Genomic DNA, 19,067 nt, shown 5'->3' on the forward strand with positions numbered 1-19,067 from the left:
TTGTAACCAATTCCTTCTGAAATTCAGGATCCAAGGATCATTGACAAGATGTTTAGTTCCACTCCAGTCTGTCTTTGCCTGAGCTCCAGCACTCTCACAAGCAGAAGACAGGCATCATGGGAAAAATGAAAGCAAGAGCTCAGCTCAGCTTTTAAAATGGACGGCGATCTAGTGGTGTAAAAGAGAAAAGCCATGTAACTTCACAGCCTTGCAACTTATGCCCTGATCCAGCAAAGCATTTAAGCACGTTAATAACCCCATTAATGTCAATGGGACTGCTCCTGTGCATAGTTATTCACATGCTTCAGTGCTTTTCTGGATGAGGTCTAGTGCATGAACATAAATGAAGCCTACAGTCAGGTCAATAGACATTGTGTGTAGCATGTGATTCCTCTCTCTCCTCATGACAAATCGCTGCTGTTCCATTCTTTGGGAGCTCAAAACCAGAGTAGTATGATACGATCCCTGCAGTTTTACAGCTCCAGAGAATAATGTGGTATGGTTACAAACATGGGGGTGACGGGAGATACAAACCCGGGGACTGCAGGACTTGTAATGCACTTCATGATGGGGCCAATCAGTGCAACTCCATGTTTATGATTAGCAAGAGGGGATGCAGTTGAGGAGTTAATCCTCTTAAAGGTGAACCTGATTATTTCTAAGAAGCTGTCCAGAGTTCCAGCCCATTAGCAGAAGTCATATACCGTATATACTCGTTCATAAGCCGAATATTTTTGGTAAAAAAGTGACGCATCAAAGAGCGGGGGTCGGCTTATAAATGGATCTACACCAAAATTTGATGATTTTAAACTCTATGGAATCATTGAATATCTAGTACATTGTCATTTTGTTTACCTGGAGCGTCTGCAGGCATGGAGCCTCTCAGCTCCCTGTGGCCGCGGTTCGCTGTTCCCAGCCAATGGAACCCCTCGGCTCCCTCTGGCGCGCCACTTCCACAGCTCCCATTGGCTGGGAATGGCAAACCGCAGACACTGGGAGCTGAGGGGCTCTGTGCCTGTGAACGCTCCAGGTAAACAAAACATCCAGGCCCGCTAGCAGCTTACCCTAATGGGCCAGGAGCCAAAGTTTGCCAACCCCTGAAATATAGGGTTGGCTTATGAACGGGTCATACAGTTTTTGCTATTTTTACCTAACCATCTTGGGGGGTCGGCTTATAAACGAACGAGCTAATGAACAAGTATATACGGTAAATAGCCTTAGGCCTGGTCTACACTAGGCGTTTATGTCGAAGTTAGCGCCGTTACATCGAATTAACCCTGCACCCGTCCACACTGCGATGCTATTTAGTTCGACATAGAGGTCTCTTTAATTCGACTTCTGTACTCCTCCCCGACGAGGGGAGTAGCGCTAAATTCGACATGGCCATGTCGAATTAGGCTAGGTGTGGATGGAAATCGACGCTAATAGCTCCGGGAGCTATCCCACAGTGCACCACTCTGTTGACGCTCTGGACAGCAGTGCGAGCTCGGATGCTCTGACCAGCCACACAGGAAAAGCCCCGGGAAAATTTGAATTTGAATTCCTTTTCCTGTCTGGCCAGTTTGAATCTCATTTCCTGTCTGGACATCGTGGCGAGCACAGCAGCACTGGCAACGATGCAGAGCTCTCCAGCAGTGATGGCCGTGCAGTCTGGGAATAGAAAGAGAGCCCCAGCATGGACTGATCGTGAAGTCTTGGATCTCATCGCTGTGTGGGGCGATGAGTCCGTGCTTTCCGAGCTGCGATCCAAAAGAAGGAATGCAAAGATCTACGAGAAGATCTCTAAAGACATGGCAGAGAGAGGATACAGCCGGGATGCAACGCAGTGCCGCGTGAAAATCAAGGAGCTGAGACAAGGCTACCAGAAGACCAAAGAGGCAAACGGACGCTCCGGATCCCATCCCCAGACATCCCGTTTCTACGAGGCACTGCATTCCATCCTCGGTGCTGCCGCCACCACTACCCCACCAGTGACCGTGGACTCTGAGGATGGGATACTGTCCACGGCCGGTTCCTCAGACATGTTAGGGGACGGGGAAGATGAGGAAGGAGATGAGGAGGGCGAGGCAGTTGGCAGCTCTCACAACGCTGATTTCCCCGACAGCCAGGATCTCTTCATCACCCTTACAGAGATCCCCTACGAAGCGTCCCCAGCCATTACCCCGGACACAGAATCTGGTGAAGGATCAGCCAGTAAGTGTTGTAAACATCTAAACATTTATTTTTAACAAAACAGGAATATTAACAATTAAAAGAATGGGTTGTTCATGATTAGTGTGCCCTAGGCGCTTAACGGTTTAGTAAGGGGCAGTGCAAGTTTTGAAAAGAAATCTAGCAATGTCCGGTTTTCAGTGATTGTCCTGCACAAGCCGCTCTACTGTGTATTCCCTGCTACTGCAGCTACAGTAAAATGCGGTCTATATGTGCGGGGATAGAGCAGTAATCCTCCTGGGACATCTCGATGAAGCTCTCCTGGAGGTAACTTGAAAGCCGTTGCATGAGGTTCTTGGGGAGAGCGGCCTTATTGGGTCCTCCGAAGTACGACACGTTGCCGCGCCACGAGATTATCAGGTACTCGGGGATCATTGCTCTGCACAGCAGGGCGGCATACGGCCCTGGTCTTTGGAGGCTTTCCCGGAGCATTCTCTCTTTGTCGCTCTCGGAGATCCTCATCAGGGTGATGTCGGCCATGGTGACCTGCTTTTAATTAGGTAGGGGAATGTTAGTGTTGGGACTGCTTTCCCGTTCCTTTACAGAACTGTCACCGCTGGTTTGCAGCCACGCGGTGGAGGCGGGAGAGGGGCAGCCGAAAGGGATCATTCCCGGGGACAGCCGCGAGGGGGTGGGACAGGGGCAGAGTTCCCGCTTGCCGGATTGCTGGCAGCAGGGACTGACATTGATTTAAATGTGAAATGAGGCCAGTGGTAATATAAAAGTTTTAAACTGCCACAAGTGTACGGCTTACCATGTCTGCCTGCAACAGAAATTCCGTTGTGCTGCCTCGCTTCTCAAATGTGCTGTTCAAGACCCCAGGCACAGAATGCGAAGGCCGAGAATTCGACCTTGTGCTGAGTGCGCATGTGAAAGGTGCTGTGCATGGTCTTGTTCACAGAGAAAGACTATGTTCTTTGTTCACAACTACATTTATCTTTCAGAGGAATTCACTCCCTTTTTCCCATTTCCACAGCCCCGTCTGCGACTGTCTCACAACCTAGCCTGGAATCACACTCCCAGAGGCTAGCGCGGATTAGGCGTAGGAAGAAGAGGACACGGGAGGACATGTTCTCTGAGCTTATGGCCTCTTCCCAAGCCCAGGCAGCACAGCAGACCCAGTGGCGGGAGAACTTGACCCGAATGCACCAAGCCAACATGGATCGGGAGGAGAGGTGGCGGCAGGAAGACCAGCAGGCGACTCAAACGCTGCTTGGACTACTGAGGGAGCAAACGGACACGCTCCGGCGCCTTGTGGATGTTCTGCAGGAACGGAGGCAGGAGGACAGAGCCCCGCTGCAGTCCATCTCTAACCGCCCTCCCCCGCCACCAAGTCCCATACCCACCTCACCCAAAGTGCAAAGAAGGAGAGGCGGCAGAGTCCCTGCTAACTCTCACTCCACCCCTGCAGAGAGCTCTAGTAGCAGAAGGCTCTCATTTCCCAAAATTTGAAAAGTTCTTTCCTTCCCGCCTGACACAAGCCCACGTCCAAGTTTCACCTCCCAATGCCATGTGTAGTTGATAATAAAAAATTCGTTTCTGTTAACTACTGTTTCAATCATGTTCTTTTGGAGGAGGAGGGGAAAGGGGGTTGGAAATTGGACAGGACAGTCTCCTTTGGCAGGGTACATAGTCGGGGGCAGGCACAGCAGCAGGGCACATACACAGTGCAGTGATGCAGTGACTAGTTGCCCCGGTTAGTCTGGGAGGTTGTTTTGATGTAATGTTGGGGGGGGTGGGTTGCTCTGTGACTTTGTGGCGGGGGAGGGCAGTTACAGATCTTAAGCGCCGGTCCTTAGACAGGATCACAGAGCCACACAGCATGGGATCTGTAACCGTCCTCCCCCTGCCACAAAGTCAAATAGACCTCCCATACACACAGTCCCGATCAGGAGGGGTGACAGGCTCCGTTGAAACAAGCATCCCACCGCAGCGGAGCCTGTCAATCCTTGAGTTTAGAAGCTGCATTCGCATCACAACACTAGACCCGCCCCGCACCACAGTCTGCGTCCCAGTTTTAAAAAATTCCCGCTAAAACAGTATTAAAGAAAACGGTGTGCTTTAACAAAGTAGAACTATTTTTATTTCGACACGTGTGTTGGAGGGGGGGTGAAGGGGGTATGTAACTGGATAGGATAGTCAACATTACCTGGGTAAAGAAACGGGGGCAGGTTTAGCTTCTCAGTACACAAACTATAAAATCACAGGTTACCCTGCTCACTCAGGAACTTTGCTTTCAAAGCCTCCCGGATGCACAGCGCTTCCCGCTGGTCTCTTCTAATCGCCCGGCTGTCTGGCTGTGAGTAATCACCAGCCAGGCTATTTTCCTCAACCTCCCACCCCGCCATAAAGGTCTCCCCCTTGCTCTCACAGAGATTGTGGAGCACACAGCAAGCTGCTATAACAATGGGGATATTGGTTTCGCTGAGATCACAGCGAGTCAGTAAGCTTCTCCATCTCCCCTTGAGACGGCCAAAAGCACACTCCACCACCATTCTGCACTTGCTCAGCCGGTAGTTGAAGAGTTCTTTTTCAGTGTCCAGGGCGCCAGTATAGGGCTTCATGAGCCAGGGCATTAGCGGGTAGGCTGGGTCCCCGAGGATGACTATAGGCATCTCCACATCCCCAACAGTTATTTTGTGGTCCGGGAAGTAAATACCTTGTTGCAGCCGTCTAAACAGACCAGAGTTCCTGAAAACACGAGCGTCATGAACCTTGCCCGGCCATCCCACGTAGATGTTGGTAAAACGTCCCCTGTGGTCCACCAGTGCTTGCAGCACCATGGAAAAGTATCCCTTTCGGTTAATGTACTGGGTGGCCTGGTGGTCCGGTGCCAGGATAGGGATGTGAGTTCCATCTATGGCCCCACCGCAGTTTGGGAATCCCATCGCTGCGAAGCCATCTATGATCGCCTCCACGTTTCCCAGGGTCACTACCTTTGGCAGCAGTACATCAACGATTGCCTTCGCTACTTGCATCACAACAACCCCCACGGTAGATTTGCCCACCCCAAACTGGTTCGCGACTGACCGGTAGCTGTCTGGCGTTGCAAGCTTCCACAGGGCTATGGCCACTCGCTTCTGTACACTCAGTGCAGCTCGCAACCGGGTGTCACTGCGCTTCAGGGCAGGGGACAGCAACTCACAAAGTTCCAGGAAAGTTCCCTTCCGCATGCGAAAGTTTCGCAGCCACTGGGATTCATCCCAGACCTGCAGCACTATGCGGTCCCACCACTCAGTGCTTGTCTCCCGTGCCCAGAATCGCCGTTCCACGGCATCAACATGACCCATTGCCACTGTGATGTCCTCGGCGCTGGGTCGCCTGCTTTCTGACAGGTCTGTGCTACTCTCAGACTTCAGGACATCACCGCGGTGCCGTAGCCTCCTTGCCTGACTTTTCTGCATCTGCCTCAGGGAAACCTTTATGATAAGCTGCGAGACGTTGAGAGCGGCCACAACTGCAGCGATGGTCGCAGCGGGCTCCATGCTCGGAGTACAGTGGCGTCCGCGCTGTCAATGACTGGAAAAGCGCGCGAACTGTTTTCCCGCCGGCGCTTTCAGGGAGGGAGGGCGGGAGTGATGGACGGATGACGACAGTTTCCCAAAAGCACCCTCGACTCATTTTGTTACCCAGAAGGCATTGCCGGCTACACCCAGAATTCCAATGGGCAGAGGGGACTGCGGGAACTGTGGGATAGCTGACCACAGTGCACCGCTTCGAATGTCGACGCTATCACCGTTAGTGTGGACGCACAAAGTCGAATTACTGTCCTTAGTGTGGACACACACGTTCGACTTTGCAATATCGATTACAAAAATTCGATGCAAGTAAAATCGAACTACTCTCGTAGTGTAGACAAGGCCTTAGAAATGACAGATCTCTGCAGTATTTGAAAATGTTCTTTTGGCTGAGTTCAGGGTCCTTTAACAGCTGGTGGCACCGACATTTAAAGCAGAGAAGAGGGGCCTATAAGCTCTTTGGGACAGGGCCTCTCCTTTTGTTCTATATATGTACAGTACAGTAGGGCCCCAGTCCCTGGGTTCATGATTTGGGAGTCCTAGGCACTACTTCAGTACAAATAGTAATGTAAGGAAGTGTTGGCAGATGGCCTTCTGGCTAAGGCACTGAATGCACTCCAGAGATCTGGATTCAATTCCCAATTCTGCCACAGACTTACTGTTTGACGTTGGGCGTGGTGTTTAATCTTTCTGTGCCTCAGTCCCCATCGGTGTCTGGGGATAATATTTCCTTTTCCCCACCCATTGTCTGTGTAATCGTAAAACCTTTGGGGCGGGGACTGATTTTGACTGTACTGTGTGTGTACAGTGCCTGGCACAGGCAGAACCTAATCTCAGCTGAGATCTCTGGGCGGTTCTGGAATATAAGCAACAGGATAGAACTTTTTTTTACCTCTCCTCATTTGAGATGTTTTCGGATTGTAAACTGCGGTTTTTTTATGTCACTTTGTGGTTCTCCTGGTTCCCCTCACTGTCTGGAAATCCACAGATCTTGTGTTATTTACATAAATGCTTGCAAGCTGAAATAGCTTGCTTAGAAATCACAGGCTGTCCCCACTGTCTGTGCACTTCCTTTTAGCCTCTTGCCACGTTTTCCTGCTGGTTGTAGGACTCCTCTCTTGATCAGACATGCACACTCCAGCAATTGGAACTCAGCTGCAAACAGTTTGCCTGAACATTTCTAAGGCACTCAGACATAAGGAGCAACACTCAGGGTGATGAGAGAGAGAACTGCTTGTCTTAGATCTGTCAGCACATTGTCAGAGTAGCTGTCAGATTCCCTGCAGCTACTAAGTAAAGTAAAAAATGGCCCTTGCTCAGCACTTCCTGGGGGAGCAGGGCCAGCGCTTCCATTTAGGCGACCTAGGTGGTTGCCTAGGGCACCAGGATTTGGGGGGGCGGCATTTTGCCGTCCTCAGTGGCAATTCGGCGGCAGGGGGTCCTTCCACGCTCCAGGTTTTCAGCGGCAATTCTGCGGCGGGTCCTTCACTCGCTCCGGGACCCACCACCGAAGGGCCCCGAAGACCGGAAGCACGGAAGGACCCCCCCGCCGCAGAATTGCTGACGATGACCAGGAGCACGGAAGGACCCCTGCCTAGGGCGCCAAAAACCCTGGCGCTGCTCCTGGGGGGGGGGGTAATAACCCTTTCAAAGTGGCAGAGACTAAGCCCAAAGAAAGGGTGCTGAAGAGGGCCCAATATCTCATTTACAAATCCACCTGATTCTCTACCACCCTGTGCCATAATAACATTCATTATAAATATGCTTGGGGACTTCTGCTGTGAGAGCTAAGCAGGGTTGGGTCAAGGGAGTACTTGAATAGGAGCCTCCAAAGGATCACTAGGTGGTGCAGAGTATCTCCACACTACAAAGGCTGTGCCAGTGTAGCTATGCCAGCATAGCCTCATTGTGTAGATGCAGGCAACACCAATAGAAGGGGTTTTTCTGGTGGTGTAGGAACACCACTTCCCTAAACAATGTCCATTGACATAGCTGCATCTACAGTGTGGGTTAGGTTGGCATAGCTACATCAGTCCCAGCAATTTTTGGTGTCCTTCTTAAAGCCCCAGCTGCCAGAACCAAGAGACTGGATGAGAATCTTTTCATTTTTTAAAAAACCAAACTTCTAGCTCTCTTGGTTGTAGAAAAAAAGCTTGATAATGTGACATGAGTGCAACCTAAAGGATGAGAAACCAGAAGGCAAATAAAAAGAACCCACCTTTTATCATTTAAAAAAAAAAAAAACTCATACTTTTTAAGCCACTCTAGAGCTGGTCAGAAAACTTCCAATGGACAAGTTTTCTATTAGAAAACACATTTCTGTCAAAAGCAAAACACTTTGCAAAATTGTCGATTTTTTCCAAAATTTCATTTTAGAGGGGGAAAAAAGTTCCAATAATGTCAAAATGTCTCACTTTGACATTTTCAGAATGAAACCTTTCAATTTTTTGTTTCAACATGACTTTTTATTTCGTTTTTTTATTTTGTGTTATAAGATTAAAAAAATCAAGACGAAACATTTAGCTTTTGTCAAATCGAAATGTTTAGACTGAGCCAAAATGAATTTCTTTTTACAGCAACTTTCAAAATTTTCAGGTTTGGGTCAAATAGGAACAAAAGACAAGTTTCAAAAATCTTAAAATCCTCCACGAAATGGGATTTCCATTCTCCACCCGGCTCTACCAATATTATGATTTGGAGTGGGGGAAGAGGCTCACTCATGATTTATGAATGCTTGAAGTTGGCAATTCTGCAGGTGGCTTGCCAAAAGCTTGTCTATTAAATGTACAGGGAGACAAATGCTCCTCCTCCATCTTTGCTAATACAATTAGAGAGACTCACGCTGTCTCTGAATTTGTTAGCGATTGTATGCAATGGGCTGGATTAATGGCGGTGTAGACCATTTCCTGACTCAAACTGAAGACTTGAACAAATCCCCCACCCCACCTTTTCAGTCACCAATCTGGAGAACTAAAGGGAAACCACTTAACCAGGCTGTAATGAAGTGTTAGCTATGCTGGGGAGCAGCTTGCATTGTTGTGCAAGAGATCAATAAATTGTTGGCCTGATTAAACATCAGTGTTATGATGAATTCGTCAATCACCCTCAAGAGCAATGAACTATGGCACTTTAATTTGTTTGTGTGGATTTTTTAGCCAGTTTCGAATGCTTTGGGGATTTTTATTTTGAACAATGTTTTATTAAGTAGAAGGGCTAATATTGTTCCCTTTATTCTCCAAATGTCACCCACTGGTAATGTTTGCTTGTCTGTTAAGTGTGCCATTTGGTGATGCTTGTCCCCTAAACAACAATAGATTCATCAAAATGAAGGATGGAAAAAGGTTCATCAAATTTGTACCCAAAGTGCCCAGTGCAGAATTGCTCCCTTCAGCATAATCTACAGTGCTCTGTCCTGTTAAGTTTTTATCTGTTCCCTTGGCAAATTAATCTGCACTCTAGAGTAAGCCTTACTGCTAAGAAATTTCTCTTGATGCTCAGCCTACATGTTGAGGATTCATTAGTGTGGTGTAGTGTAATGAAGCACTATATTCTTGCTAAGTGTTATCATCATATCCTGCCCCACTTTTATAGAGACTGGCGTAGGATTGTATGAAAACAAGTTGTGTGAAACTGTCTATTCAGACCCACTGGCAACAGATAGGGGCAGCATCTAGTTACAATCACTGGAATTACTTAATACTTGAACTCCCTGACACATCCCATACTGCAGCATGTTTCCAGCTAAATGAAAACGCAGTTTGAAAGGTTCGTAGAGCTTTGAGGCTGGAGGGGTGCTAAGGAAATGCTATTGTTCTTCCCCTTTGCTTTTTTTCCCCTCTTTCTTTTGTCAGCTTTGTAAGGCATCTTTGAACTCTTTCTATACCCAGATTTATTTTCTCAGCGTGATACAGACACATTCTGGCTGCAAATACAAAATATGTTGTAGTGGTTAGAATTCAGAACCAAGAAGACTGTCATACCAGGGAATTGTGTTGGCTAGATTTCTCTGTATATTGGAGCTTTTCTTTGTGACCAAGGAAATACGCTTTTTAATAAACGGGGGAGAGGGGGAATAATATTTTGGCAATAGGTGTATGCAGTTATAACTGTTTTGCAGCAATGAGCAATCTAGGACACGATCAGACATTGAGGCCGGTAATCTTTCATATATGTTGTTATCTCCTATGTATAGAATATGGAAAACAGTGACTATGACCTGTGTCCCTATCCTACCAGCAACGGCTCAAATTTTAAGTTCATTAAGTTTTATTTTAAGTTAATTTCGGTGGGAGCAGATGCAGGTCCACAAACCTGCTAAGAAAAATGGCAAGTCCAGTTCCCTCTGAAGTTAATGGAAGAGCTTGTTAATTTCTACAGCAACAAAATAAAACACAAAACCCCATGCTAGGTGTTTATTGGCAAGGTGACATTGCTTTCTCTACAGGAAGAACGCTGAGTCCCCCAGAGTGACTTTTCTGAATGTATTACTAGATTAACTATAGAGATGTATGGTGATAGCACTGTTTGTGACACACTATGTCACAATGGGATGATAGGATTTGTAAGATCACTAATGCAATGATAAATTTTTCAAAGCACCCGAGTTAGGTTCCTAAGTCCAATTTTTAAAAGTGACTTGAGCACTTAGGAGCCTGAGTTCCATTAAAAGTCAATGAGACTTAGGCTCCAAAGCCCCTAAACCACTTTTGAAAATGGGATTTAGGCTCCAAAGTCACTTGGGCCCTTTAGAAAATTTCCCCCAAGATTTTTGATTACATCACCTCGCTTTCCATTCATTGAATTGTCTGGGGAAGGCCTGACTCATAAAAGAAATAGCCAGTTACTTTTTCTCTCAGTCCCAGCAAAGTTCAAATCCATTTTGATCTCAAAATAGCCTGTGACCCATGCTAAGATATAGCTCAGATCATGTGGTGGGAATCTTATGCTCCAAGACAGTAACCTGGGGTGATTTCTTGCTTCATCTGCTTTAAGACAACTGTTGCTTTTTATCTGCCTTCTGAGAGGATTTTATTTGTAATGATGCAATTCACTTTGAATCTGGCCTATTTCCAAATGCAAAATCTGCATATATCTTCACTCTGCTTCAACGGTAGCAAGGCACAATATGGAATATCCTGAGCATAGATATTTCGATATCACAAACTGCATTCAGAAAGTGCAGACCTTCAACTGGCTCCACTGCACATTGCTAGATGCTCTGGTTAACCTGGATGCTGGTTTACATAACTGCTAATCATTTTGCCTAATTTCCTATCTATAGTACAATGGAGCCTAAAGGCCCCCAACCCAAATTGAGACCCCCTAGTTCTATGTACGGTGCCCACGTATAGTAAGAGACAGTCCCTGCCCTAAAGAGCTGCCACTGTGCCTCAATGGGTTACAGCTGAGGATGCCAGATTCAGGACAAGCTGAGACTCACCCCAAACTGGTGGTTATTCCATTATTAGCTATACCAAACCAGAAACAAAAGTAAACTTCTGTCTCACCACACTGGTTAACAAGAAGTCCAAAATGCACTCTCCTTAGGCATCCCAGCCCTGGTTTCCCCACCCACCCACTAGACTTTATGCTGAGAGGTTATTGAAAACCAATTTCATCAATCAAAGGGTTCTTCTGATCTCAAAAGATCTGCCATGTACCCAGGTCAATATATAACCCGGATCTTACCCAATAATCATGCTGTTGCCAATCCTTTAGTATCTACTATCTAAATGTTTATTTATGAGAGGAAAGAGTTAAAAAGGTTAAGGAAATCAGATATATATCATCATTGCAAAGTTATTGTATCAGGTTTGTAGCCGTGATGGAATAAATTGCTAGTTTGCAAAAAGTCTCTCTGGAAATTACCCAAACAGCTTTGGGGTCATCAGTCCTTGTTTAGAGCTTCCTTATTAGAAATCCAGTCCAGAGAAATAAAGCAGGAAATGAAGACAAAAGGGAGATTTTTCCAGCCAGGATCTTTTATATCCTCTCCCATGTGGATGGAATTTTACTGTCCCAAACAAAGCTCGCAGCTCGCCATCTTTGTTTGTGGAAAATTACAGGCACAAGATGGAGTACAGGGTCACATGAACAAGTCACATGCCCATTCATGCTTTGATGACTCCCAAGCACAGCCATTACCCATATTCTGGCTGGGGCGTCCACAGGAAGGCTTGCTGGGCCGGATGAATTTCTTCTATGGGCCATTGTGAGAGTTAATTGCCTTTGATGGGCCATCAACACAAAGCTGTCTTGTTTCAGTGTAGATTTTACCTGGGGGGGTGTTGTTCAGGAATGCAGCATATATATAGGATGCCAGAACATAGTCAATGTTCATAACTTCAGATGAAAAAATTATACATGCATATAAACAGGATAATCATACTCAGCAAATCATAACTTTTCCACGGCCACCTTACATGAAATACTTCCTACAAGTTCTATTGCAGTTGTCCAGCAGTGGCAATATTAATGCTATACATAATCATATCTCAATCATACAGCATCACAAGAGCTTAAAATCTAAATACACAAGACAGACAAAGGGTAGGAGGTGAAAGAGCATAGAAAGGGAAAGTGATTTGCCCAAGGTCATACAGTAAGTCAGTGGCAGAGCCATGTCTAGTCAAAACCCCTGTCTCCTGAGACCAGTGCCCTTTCCACAAACCCATATTGCCTTTAGGGTGAAATTCACCCTAATGCAAAGTACATCAGTTAAGCCTTATTTTAAGGGCATTAGTTGTGTTTAGAACCTTGTAAGGGCCCTCTACACCAGAGTGAATTTCACCCTCAGTTAGTATTAACTGGCAACACTTCTGTTACTCCCTTTACACTCTGTGTTATATACAGCAGGTGCCAACCTAGGCAGGTAGGTATGTAGCATGCAGCAGGTTTGCTGCCTCTGGATATAGCATATGCAGCTGTTACCTGCACCCATTAGGACACCCACCTTTTCCCAGTCCGTAGGGCTCCAGACGAAAAGCACCTGCCCTTACCCAATTCGTAGGGCTCAGGGCCAGCCATACCCAATTCGTAGGGCTCAGGGTGTATACTACTGCTGCAAGTGTGTAGGAACTTTTACCAGTGAAAGAGCCTTATGCAGTAATATCCGTAACCTCTATTTATTAACAATTACCAAGCAGAATACACATTAAGCATACAATGCCATGCTCACCAATCCTGATCACGCAGGCGGACTTTCCCTGTTGGCCAGGCACGGTTGGTCTCGTCTGTGTCCTAGTTGCTGCACGTCACGGTCGTGCAGAGGATTCTTAACAGCTCTAGTCTTAGGCGGAGTCTTGGGGATGAATTCTTCTTCTTCCAGGTTTTTCCTTCTTCTTATTCTTCTCTTCCCAGCTGGTCTCCTTTATATAGGGAAACATGAGTCCTGCTTAGCTGTACCTTAACCAATCATTTTACTGAAATCTATCTAACCAATCCTAATGTAGTGTAACATAATTCTCTAACCAATTATATCCCACTACCCTAATTAACTTACACCTAGCAAAATTAATTATACAGCAGACAGAAACAATTAAAGAACCAGATAGAGACCATATAGATAAACAATAGGGAAGTGGGGACCATAATGAAAGAAATGAGGATTTCTCAACCACAACTATTGATAAGTGATTTCTTGACAGACAGAATGCTATCAAGCTAAGTTTTCTTTAACCATCTTAAGATCTGTTTCTTTATCTGGTGATAGTGGGGGCCGTTAGCTCGGGGTCTCCTTCTTAACAGCCTGATATTACATTGTTTTAATGTAATTTTGATGGAATGTGAGGCTGTAACTTCCTGCTTCGCAGGCAATGGCTGCTGCTTGGCTCCTCTTTAAATCTGGTTGCAGACGAAGACCTTAGGCTTTAGGCCTTCCAATATGGCTGCAGACAAAGGCCTTATCCTTACACAGCCACCTCTAGGCATCACGTGCAGCAGGTGGACTGGAGCCCGTCTGAGAAAAGAGAGCCATGTATGGTGATTTGTCAGTGATATTTCTGAATGGGTTGTCAGGGATATAAACCCTTCTACTTCAGGGCATACGCCAACCTCTGCATGGGGTGTGCGTGGTCAGAAGGAAACTTCTTCCATGTGCATCTTATTCCATAGTTGGCCATATCTGAGTTTCTTGCACCTTGCGCCGAAGCAGCAGTGCTGGCCACCCTCGGAGACAGGATACTGGACTGGGTGGCCCAGTGCTCTGCTCTGCCTTGGCAATTCCTGTGTAAATGGAACAGTGCAGCCTTCTCCTGTCGGGTGCATTCTGGGCCATGTCTGAGCAGAAGGCTCTGGAGTGACAAATATTAATCCCGTGACTCCCAGGGCCAGCACTTAATGGGGTTGACGCTGAGTATGAGTATAATAGAACATGATAAAATGCTCTCCCAGGCCTATTGACTTTCCTCAAGGAGGAAGAAAACAAATGTGTACAAGTCTGAGCCAGGCTTTTATTTGAAGTAGGTGAAATAAGGCAGGAATGTGAAGGCAGAGGAGGGGGAGCCTGCAGGAGGGACAGCAACTACCATGGAGCTCAGCTTCCCATCTCTCTGACTTTCTGACAAAGCTGACTCTCCACACCTGGGTTAGAGGCACTACAGTTCTGTGCCTTGCAGTGAAAAGCAATTAACGCTCATAATTAGTTCTTCTGGGGGCTGATCCAAAGCCCACTGCAATCAATGGGAGTCTTAGAGTGCCTCCACGTAACACTGTTATTACACAGCAGGTATATTACACAAATTTGGTACAACAGGATCTTCCTTCTCCCTCCCAGCAGAAAGGTTGCCTCTCACTTTTTCAATTGGAGCAAGGGCAAGAGAATTGGGGTTTCTATTTGTTTTTTATGCTCTGAGAGCTTTACAAAGTGGTGGCTTAGATATGGACAGCACAGCTACTGCGTGTGCATCGCCCGTAGGTTCCACCCTTAGGTTCTTAGCAGTCATTCTCCTGCATCCTTGACCTGCATTTTAGTGAGAGAGGCAGGTTGACCAGGCTCTCTTGGTTGGCTACAGACTGATTGTCTCATGAAATTCTGCCAATATATAAATGCCAGAGGTGCAGAAAAGTCCCTACATCAGACCAACATTGTTCCCTCCCCCCCCCCCCCCCCCCCCCAGTTCTTCACACAAATACCTTGGGACAGCAAAAAGAAGCAAGGCTACCCTGTCCCGAGCCCCTTATGGCAATGGGGACAATATATGTGGATGAGCTGCTGAGAGGATGCTTAGCAGCTCTGGGGACATAATACATTTTCTGCTACAGCCTCTTGTACTGTCCCTCTAGGGTGACCAGACGTCCCAATTTTATCGGGACTGTCCCGATATTTACTTGTTTGTCCCGCGTCCCGACCGATGTTTGGTCGGGACACTGGACAAAGAAGCAATTTTTGCCCTCCACTCCGGCTCACGCCCCCCTCCCTACCCCGACTCCGCCCCCTCCTTCCCCGATTGGATAGCTCCCCTGGCCCCGCCTCTTCCCCATGCACACCGCTTGCGCGCTGATCAGCTGTATGGCGGCGGCGCAAGCGCTGGAGGGAGGCCGGACACCAGCGTGTGTGGCGCGGCCACCATGAAGATTAAGAGGGTGGTGCGGTACAGCAGCTGCGCCTGGAGGCCAGCGGAGGAGGGATGTGTGGAGGGGGGATGGAAGGAGGGGGGTCGGGCAGTTGCTCCGAGTCTGCGCCTCTCTCTTGGCGCGGCGGCTGTGGGGGGTCCGGGGTGCGGGCGCTGTAACCCGAAACCTCCCGCCCGTGAGTGGAGCGGAGGCGGCAGGGGAAGAAGGAAGCGGCTCAGCTCGGCAGTCCCACACACACCAAGGGGGGAGCGCTCCGGTTTGTTCACTGGAGCTTATGGCAGCTACAGGGTGGGGAAGGGGGGGTCTGTGCCTCCTTTGCGGGGCTCTCCCGTCCCCGGGTGTGTTCTCGCTGCCCCCTGCTCCTGCGGCCTTCCCGGCCCCACCCCACGGGACTTTGCCTCCTGCACCAGCCTTTGTGTGCGGAGGCGGGACAAGCCCGTGTCGGGAGGGAGGCTGTTTTTTAGGGCAGAGGAGCAGCCGAGCTCCACAATCAGGGTCATATTGTGCTAGGCATGGTACACACATGAAGTGAGAGACAGGCCCTGCCTTGAAGATCTTATGGTCTAAATAGTTGAGACAAAGAAAGTAGAATTATCTCAGTTTTACAGATGGAAAACTGAAGCTGAGAGAGATTAAGTGACTTGCCCAAAGTCACAAAAGAATTCTGTGGCACAGCCAGGAACAGAATACAGATTGCCTGTCTCTCAACCCAGTGCCTTAACCATAATGCCATTCTTCTCAGATCAGTCTTCCTGTACACAGAGATACAGCCATCCACTTACTTCTGAAGGGTCAGTAGATTTACAGATGTTGGGGGCTAGATGGGATCTTTTGGATTGGCTGGCCCAACTTCCAGCATCAAACAAAAAGGGTTCTAGGCAAACCTCCCCATAAACCTCGATCTATTGTGTCATTTTACAGTACCACAGGAGGCACACACTGCCTCACCCGATCCATTTCCCTCTTGGGCTGCACCCTCCTTTGATGAGTACTCTCACTGTGAAAAATTCACCTTGTGAAGAGCTGTGATCTTGGTGCCTATAGAAGACGAGCTGGAAATTGAAGATCTGCATTTGTAACAAGAGTAGGCAAGAGGAGAAGTGATTTTTGTCTAGTAGGTAAGGAACTAGACTGTGTGGTTCAGAAGATCTGGCATCTAGTCCTAGCTTTGCCACTGAGCTCCTGTGTGTGCTTGGGCAAGTCACTTTGCCTCCTACCCTCTGTCTTGACTATTTAGACTATAAGCTCTTGGGAGCAGGGACTGTCTCTCTCTCTGTGTTTGTACCCATGTGACCCTTGATCTTGGCTGGAGCATCTAGGCACTACTGTGATACAACTGATCGAGACAGTTGAATAAACAAATGTTCTGTACGGTATCACCTTAATGAGCTCAGTCTTATACTGGATGGTGTTATTTGGTGTAGGGGACACAAGTGACATCTCCATGTTCATGCTTCCTAAATTGTGGGTCCTCCTTTGAGCAGTGATGGGCATTTGCAACAAATGGTGCCTCATTATGTGAAGCAGAGTATTGCCTAACAGAAACAGCTGAGGTTAGTGACCCAGAACATCAAGCTGGATTCAAACCAAGGTTCCAGCAGTACAAGTCAGAATATGCACGCTCACCCACCCGACTGAGGTCGTGTAAGCTACCAGGCCTCCTGGTGCAAACCTGAATGCAGGCTTATTGCTAGTTCCAACACCCATGTTCTGTTGATGTTGGGAATGTGGAAATTACTGCTATAGGTCCCGTTAGCACAGTATCCTTTCTGATAGCAACAAATGCTATATGCTGCAGAGCAAGAATTCAAAATATAAAAAGCAACAGAGGGTCCTGTGGCACCTTTAAGACTAACAGATGTATTGGAGCATAAGCTTTCGTGGGTGAATGCCCACTTCGTCGGATATAATATATATATAAAATATAAAAAGATGATGTACTTCATTGTGCAATGGAGTCTTTTTTTTTTCCTGACCCATTTGGTAACCAGCTTTGTCCTGATGCATGAGGTTTGAGTGTGTCCCAGGCTAGGAGGGGTGTCTCCTCAGCCCCTGTGTCCTTTGTGGGAATGGGGGAGGGAGACAGGCAACTACCCCAGAGACAAGGAAAAGGCAGCGATTCTGCAATGAGGAAAGGGGAGATCCCAGACCCCTGGGGAGGGGGGAGATCCTGCTCCCTGAGGATTGGGGAGAGGCTGGGGGAAGGGGAGATCCTGGCCCCCTAGCGACAGGGGAGCGGCTGGGGAGAGGGGAGTTCCTGGCCCCCTGGCAACAGGGGAGCAGCTGGGGAGAGGGGAGATCCCCGGCCCCTGGGGATTGGGGAGAGGCTGGGGAGAGGGGAGATCCCAGCTCCCTGGGGATTGGGGAGAGGGGAGATCCCGGCCTCCTGGGGATTGGGGAGCGGCTGGGGAGAGGCTGGGGGAAGGGGAGATCCTGGCCCCCTAGTGACAGGGGAGCGGCTGGGGAGAGGGGAGATCCTGGCCCCCTGGGGATTGGGGAGTGGCTGGGGAGCTAGGGAGATCCCGGCCTCCTGGGGATTGGGGAGCAGCTGAGGAGAGGGGTGTGACATTACACTCCATATGATGTTATGAAAATATGCTAATGAGTGTGAATATAATGTAACTGGAATATGCTTAATGCAAAAGGTCTCTTATAAGGTATCATTACAAAGCTTATAATCTACTGAGTGTGTTCATCCTATTTGTATGAACGTATCATTCTTGTATCTGAAACTAGGAATATAACTCTGAGGTCCTATTGTAATTATGCAAATTGTGGGCCATTAATGGTGGTTTAGAATCTTGATGGCTCCCATCAACTAGGATAATTGACTGTAGATGGCTCTGTTTTACTTGCAAGCCTTCCTGTGAGTCAGGCCAGGAAGAAAGATGGCTTGGGGTCTCACAGGACATGCGACCATGTCACCTGGTACTGGAAACCATCTTTAACCTGGTGCTTTTCCATTTAGAAAGAGGGGTGGGGACTCTGAGATACAAAAGCTTCCTGCCTTGTGCTAAAGCCATGTAAGGGGGTGAAACAGAACAAAGGCAGCTGCAGTCATGAGAAATCCCTTGGCTACCACCTGAGCTGGGACTAACAAGGACTGTACCAAGGGAAAGGATTGGGCACAGACTAGAAAGGAGTCTAGTCTGTGAAAGAAGCTTATTAGACCATCTCTGAGCATGAGGTTTCATCTGTAATCAGTTTCTTACTGTATTAGGCTTAGACTTGTGTGTTTTTTTTTTATTTTGCTTGGTAACTTACTTTGTTCTGTCTGTTACTACTTGGAAACACTTAAATCCTACTTTTTATATTTAATAAAATCACTTTTTGCTTATTAATTAACCCAGAGCAAGTATTTAATACCTGGGGGAGCAAACAGCTGTGCACATCTCTCTATCAGTGTTATAGAGGGCGAACAATTTATGTGTTTACCCTGTATAAGCTTTATACAGAGTAAAATGGATTTATTTGGGGTTTGGATCCCATTGGGAACTGGGTGTTTGGATGCTAGAGACAGGAGCACTCCTTAAACTGTTTTCAGTTAATTCTGCAGCTTTGGGGCAGGTGGGTCAGACCCTGGGTCTGTGTTGGAGCAGACTGGCATGTCTGGTTCAATAAGGCAGGGTTCTGAAGTCCTAAGCTGCTAGGGAAAACAGGCTCAGAGTTAGTCTCAGCACATCAGGCAGCAGTCCCAAGGGGGTGTCTCTGACCCAAACCTGTCACAAGGGGAGATCAAGGCCCCCTGGGGATTGGGGAGTGGCT

At 47.6% G+C, this 19,067-nt stretch overlaps 1 protein-coding gene and 1 long non-coding RNA gene across 3 annotated transcripts in view; one reads left to right on the forward strand and one right to left on the reverse strand.

Annotated features, from left to right (window-relative positions):
- Positions 1–19,067, reverse strand: part of LOC135982949 (uncharacterized) — a 29,441-nt gene that overhangs the window by 8,281 nt on the left and 2,093 nt on the right. Inside the window, exon 2 of the long non-coding RNA XR_010600449.1 lies at positions 12,907–13,096. This is a non-coding gene — a long non-coding RNA (uncharacterized LOC135982949). The remainder of the gene's footprint in view (positions 1–12,906; positions 13,097–19,067) is intronic.
- On the forward strand, positions 1,433–3,757 carry LOC135982948 (myb/SANT-like DNA-binding domain-containing protein 2). Of its 2 annotated transcripts, XM_065591880.1 has the most exons (3): positions 1,490–2,193; positions 2,401–2,478; positions 3,188–3,322. In XM_065591880.1, the coding sequence occupies exons 1-2, from the start codon at positions 1,617–1,619 to the stop codon at positions 2,433–2,435; spliced, it is 612 nt and encodes a 203-aa protein (XP_065447952.1). In that variant the 5' UTR covers positions 1,490–1,616; the 3' UTR covers positions 2,436–2,478; positions 3,188–3,322. The 2 variants fall into 2 exon arrangements, with proteins under 2 accessions (XP_065447951.1, XP_065447952.1); XM_065591879.1 differs by lacking the exon at positions 2,401–2,478 and having other exon boundaries at positions 1,433–2,193; positions 3,188–3,757.

The sequence above is a fragment of the Chrysemys picta genome, chromosome 4 (genome assembly GCF_011386835.1).
Source record: "Chrysemys picta bellii isolate R12L10 chromosome 4, ASM1138683v2, whole genome shotgun sequence".
NCBI classification, from domain to species: Eukaryota; Metazoa; Chordata; order Testudines; family Emydidae; genus Chrysemys; species Chrysemys picta.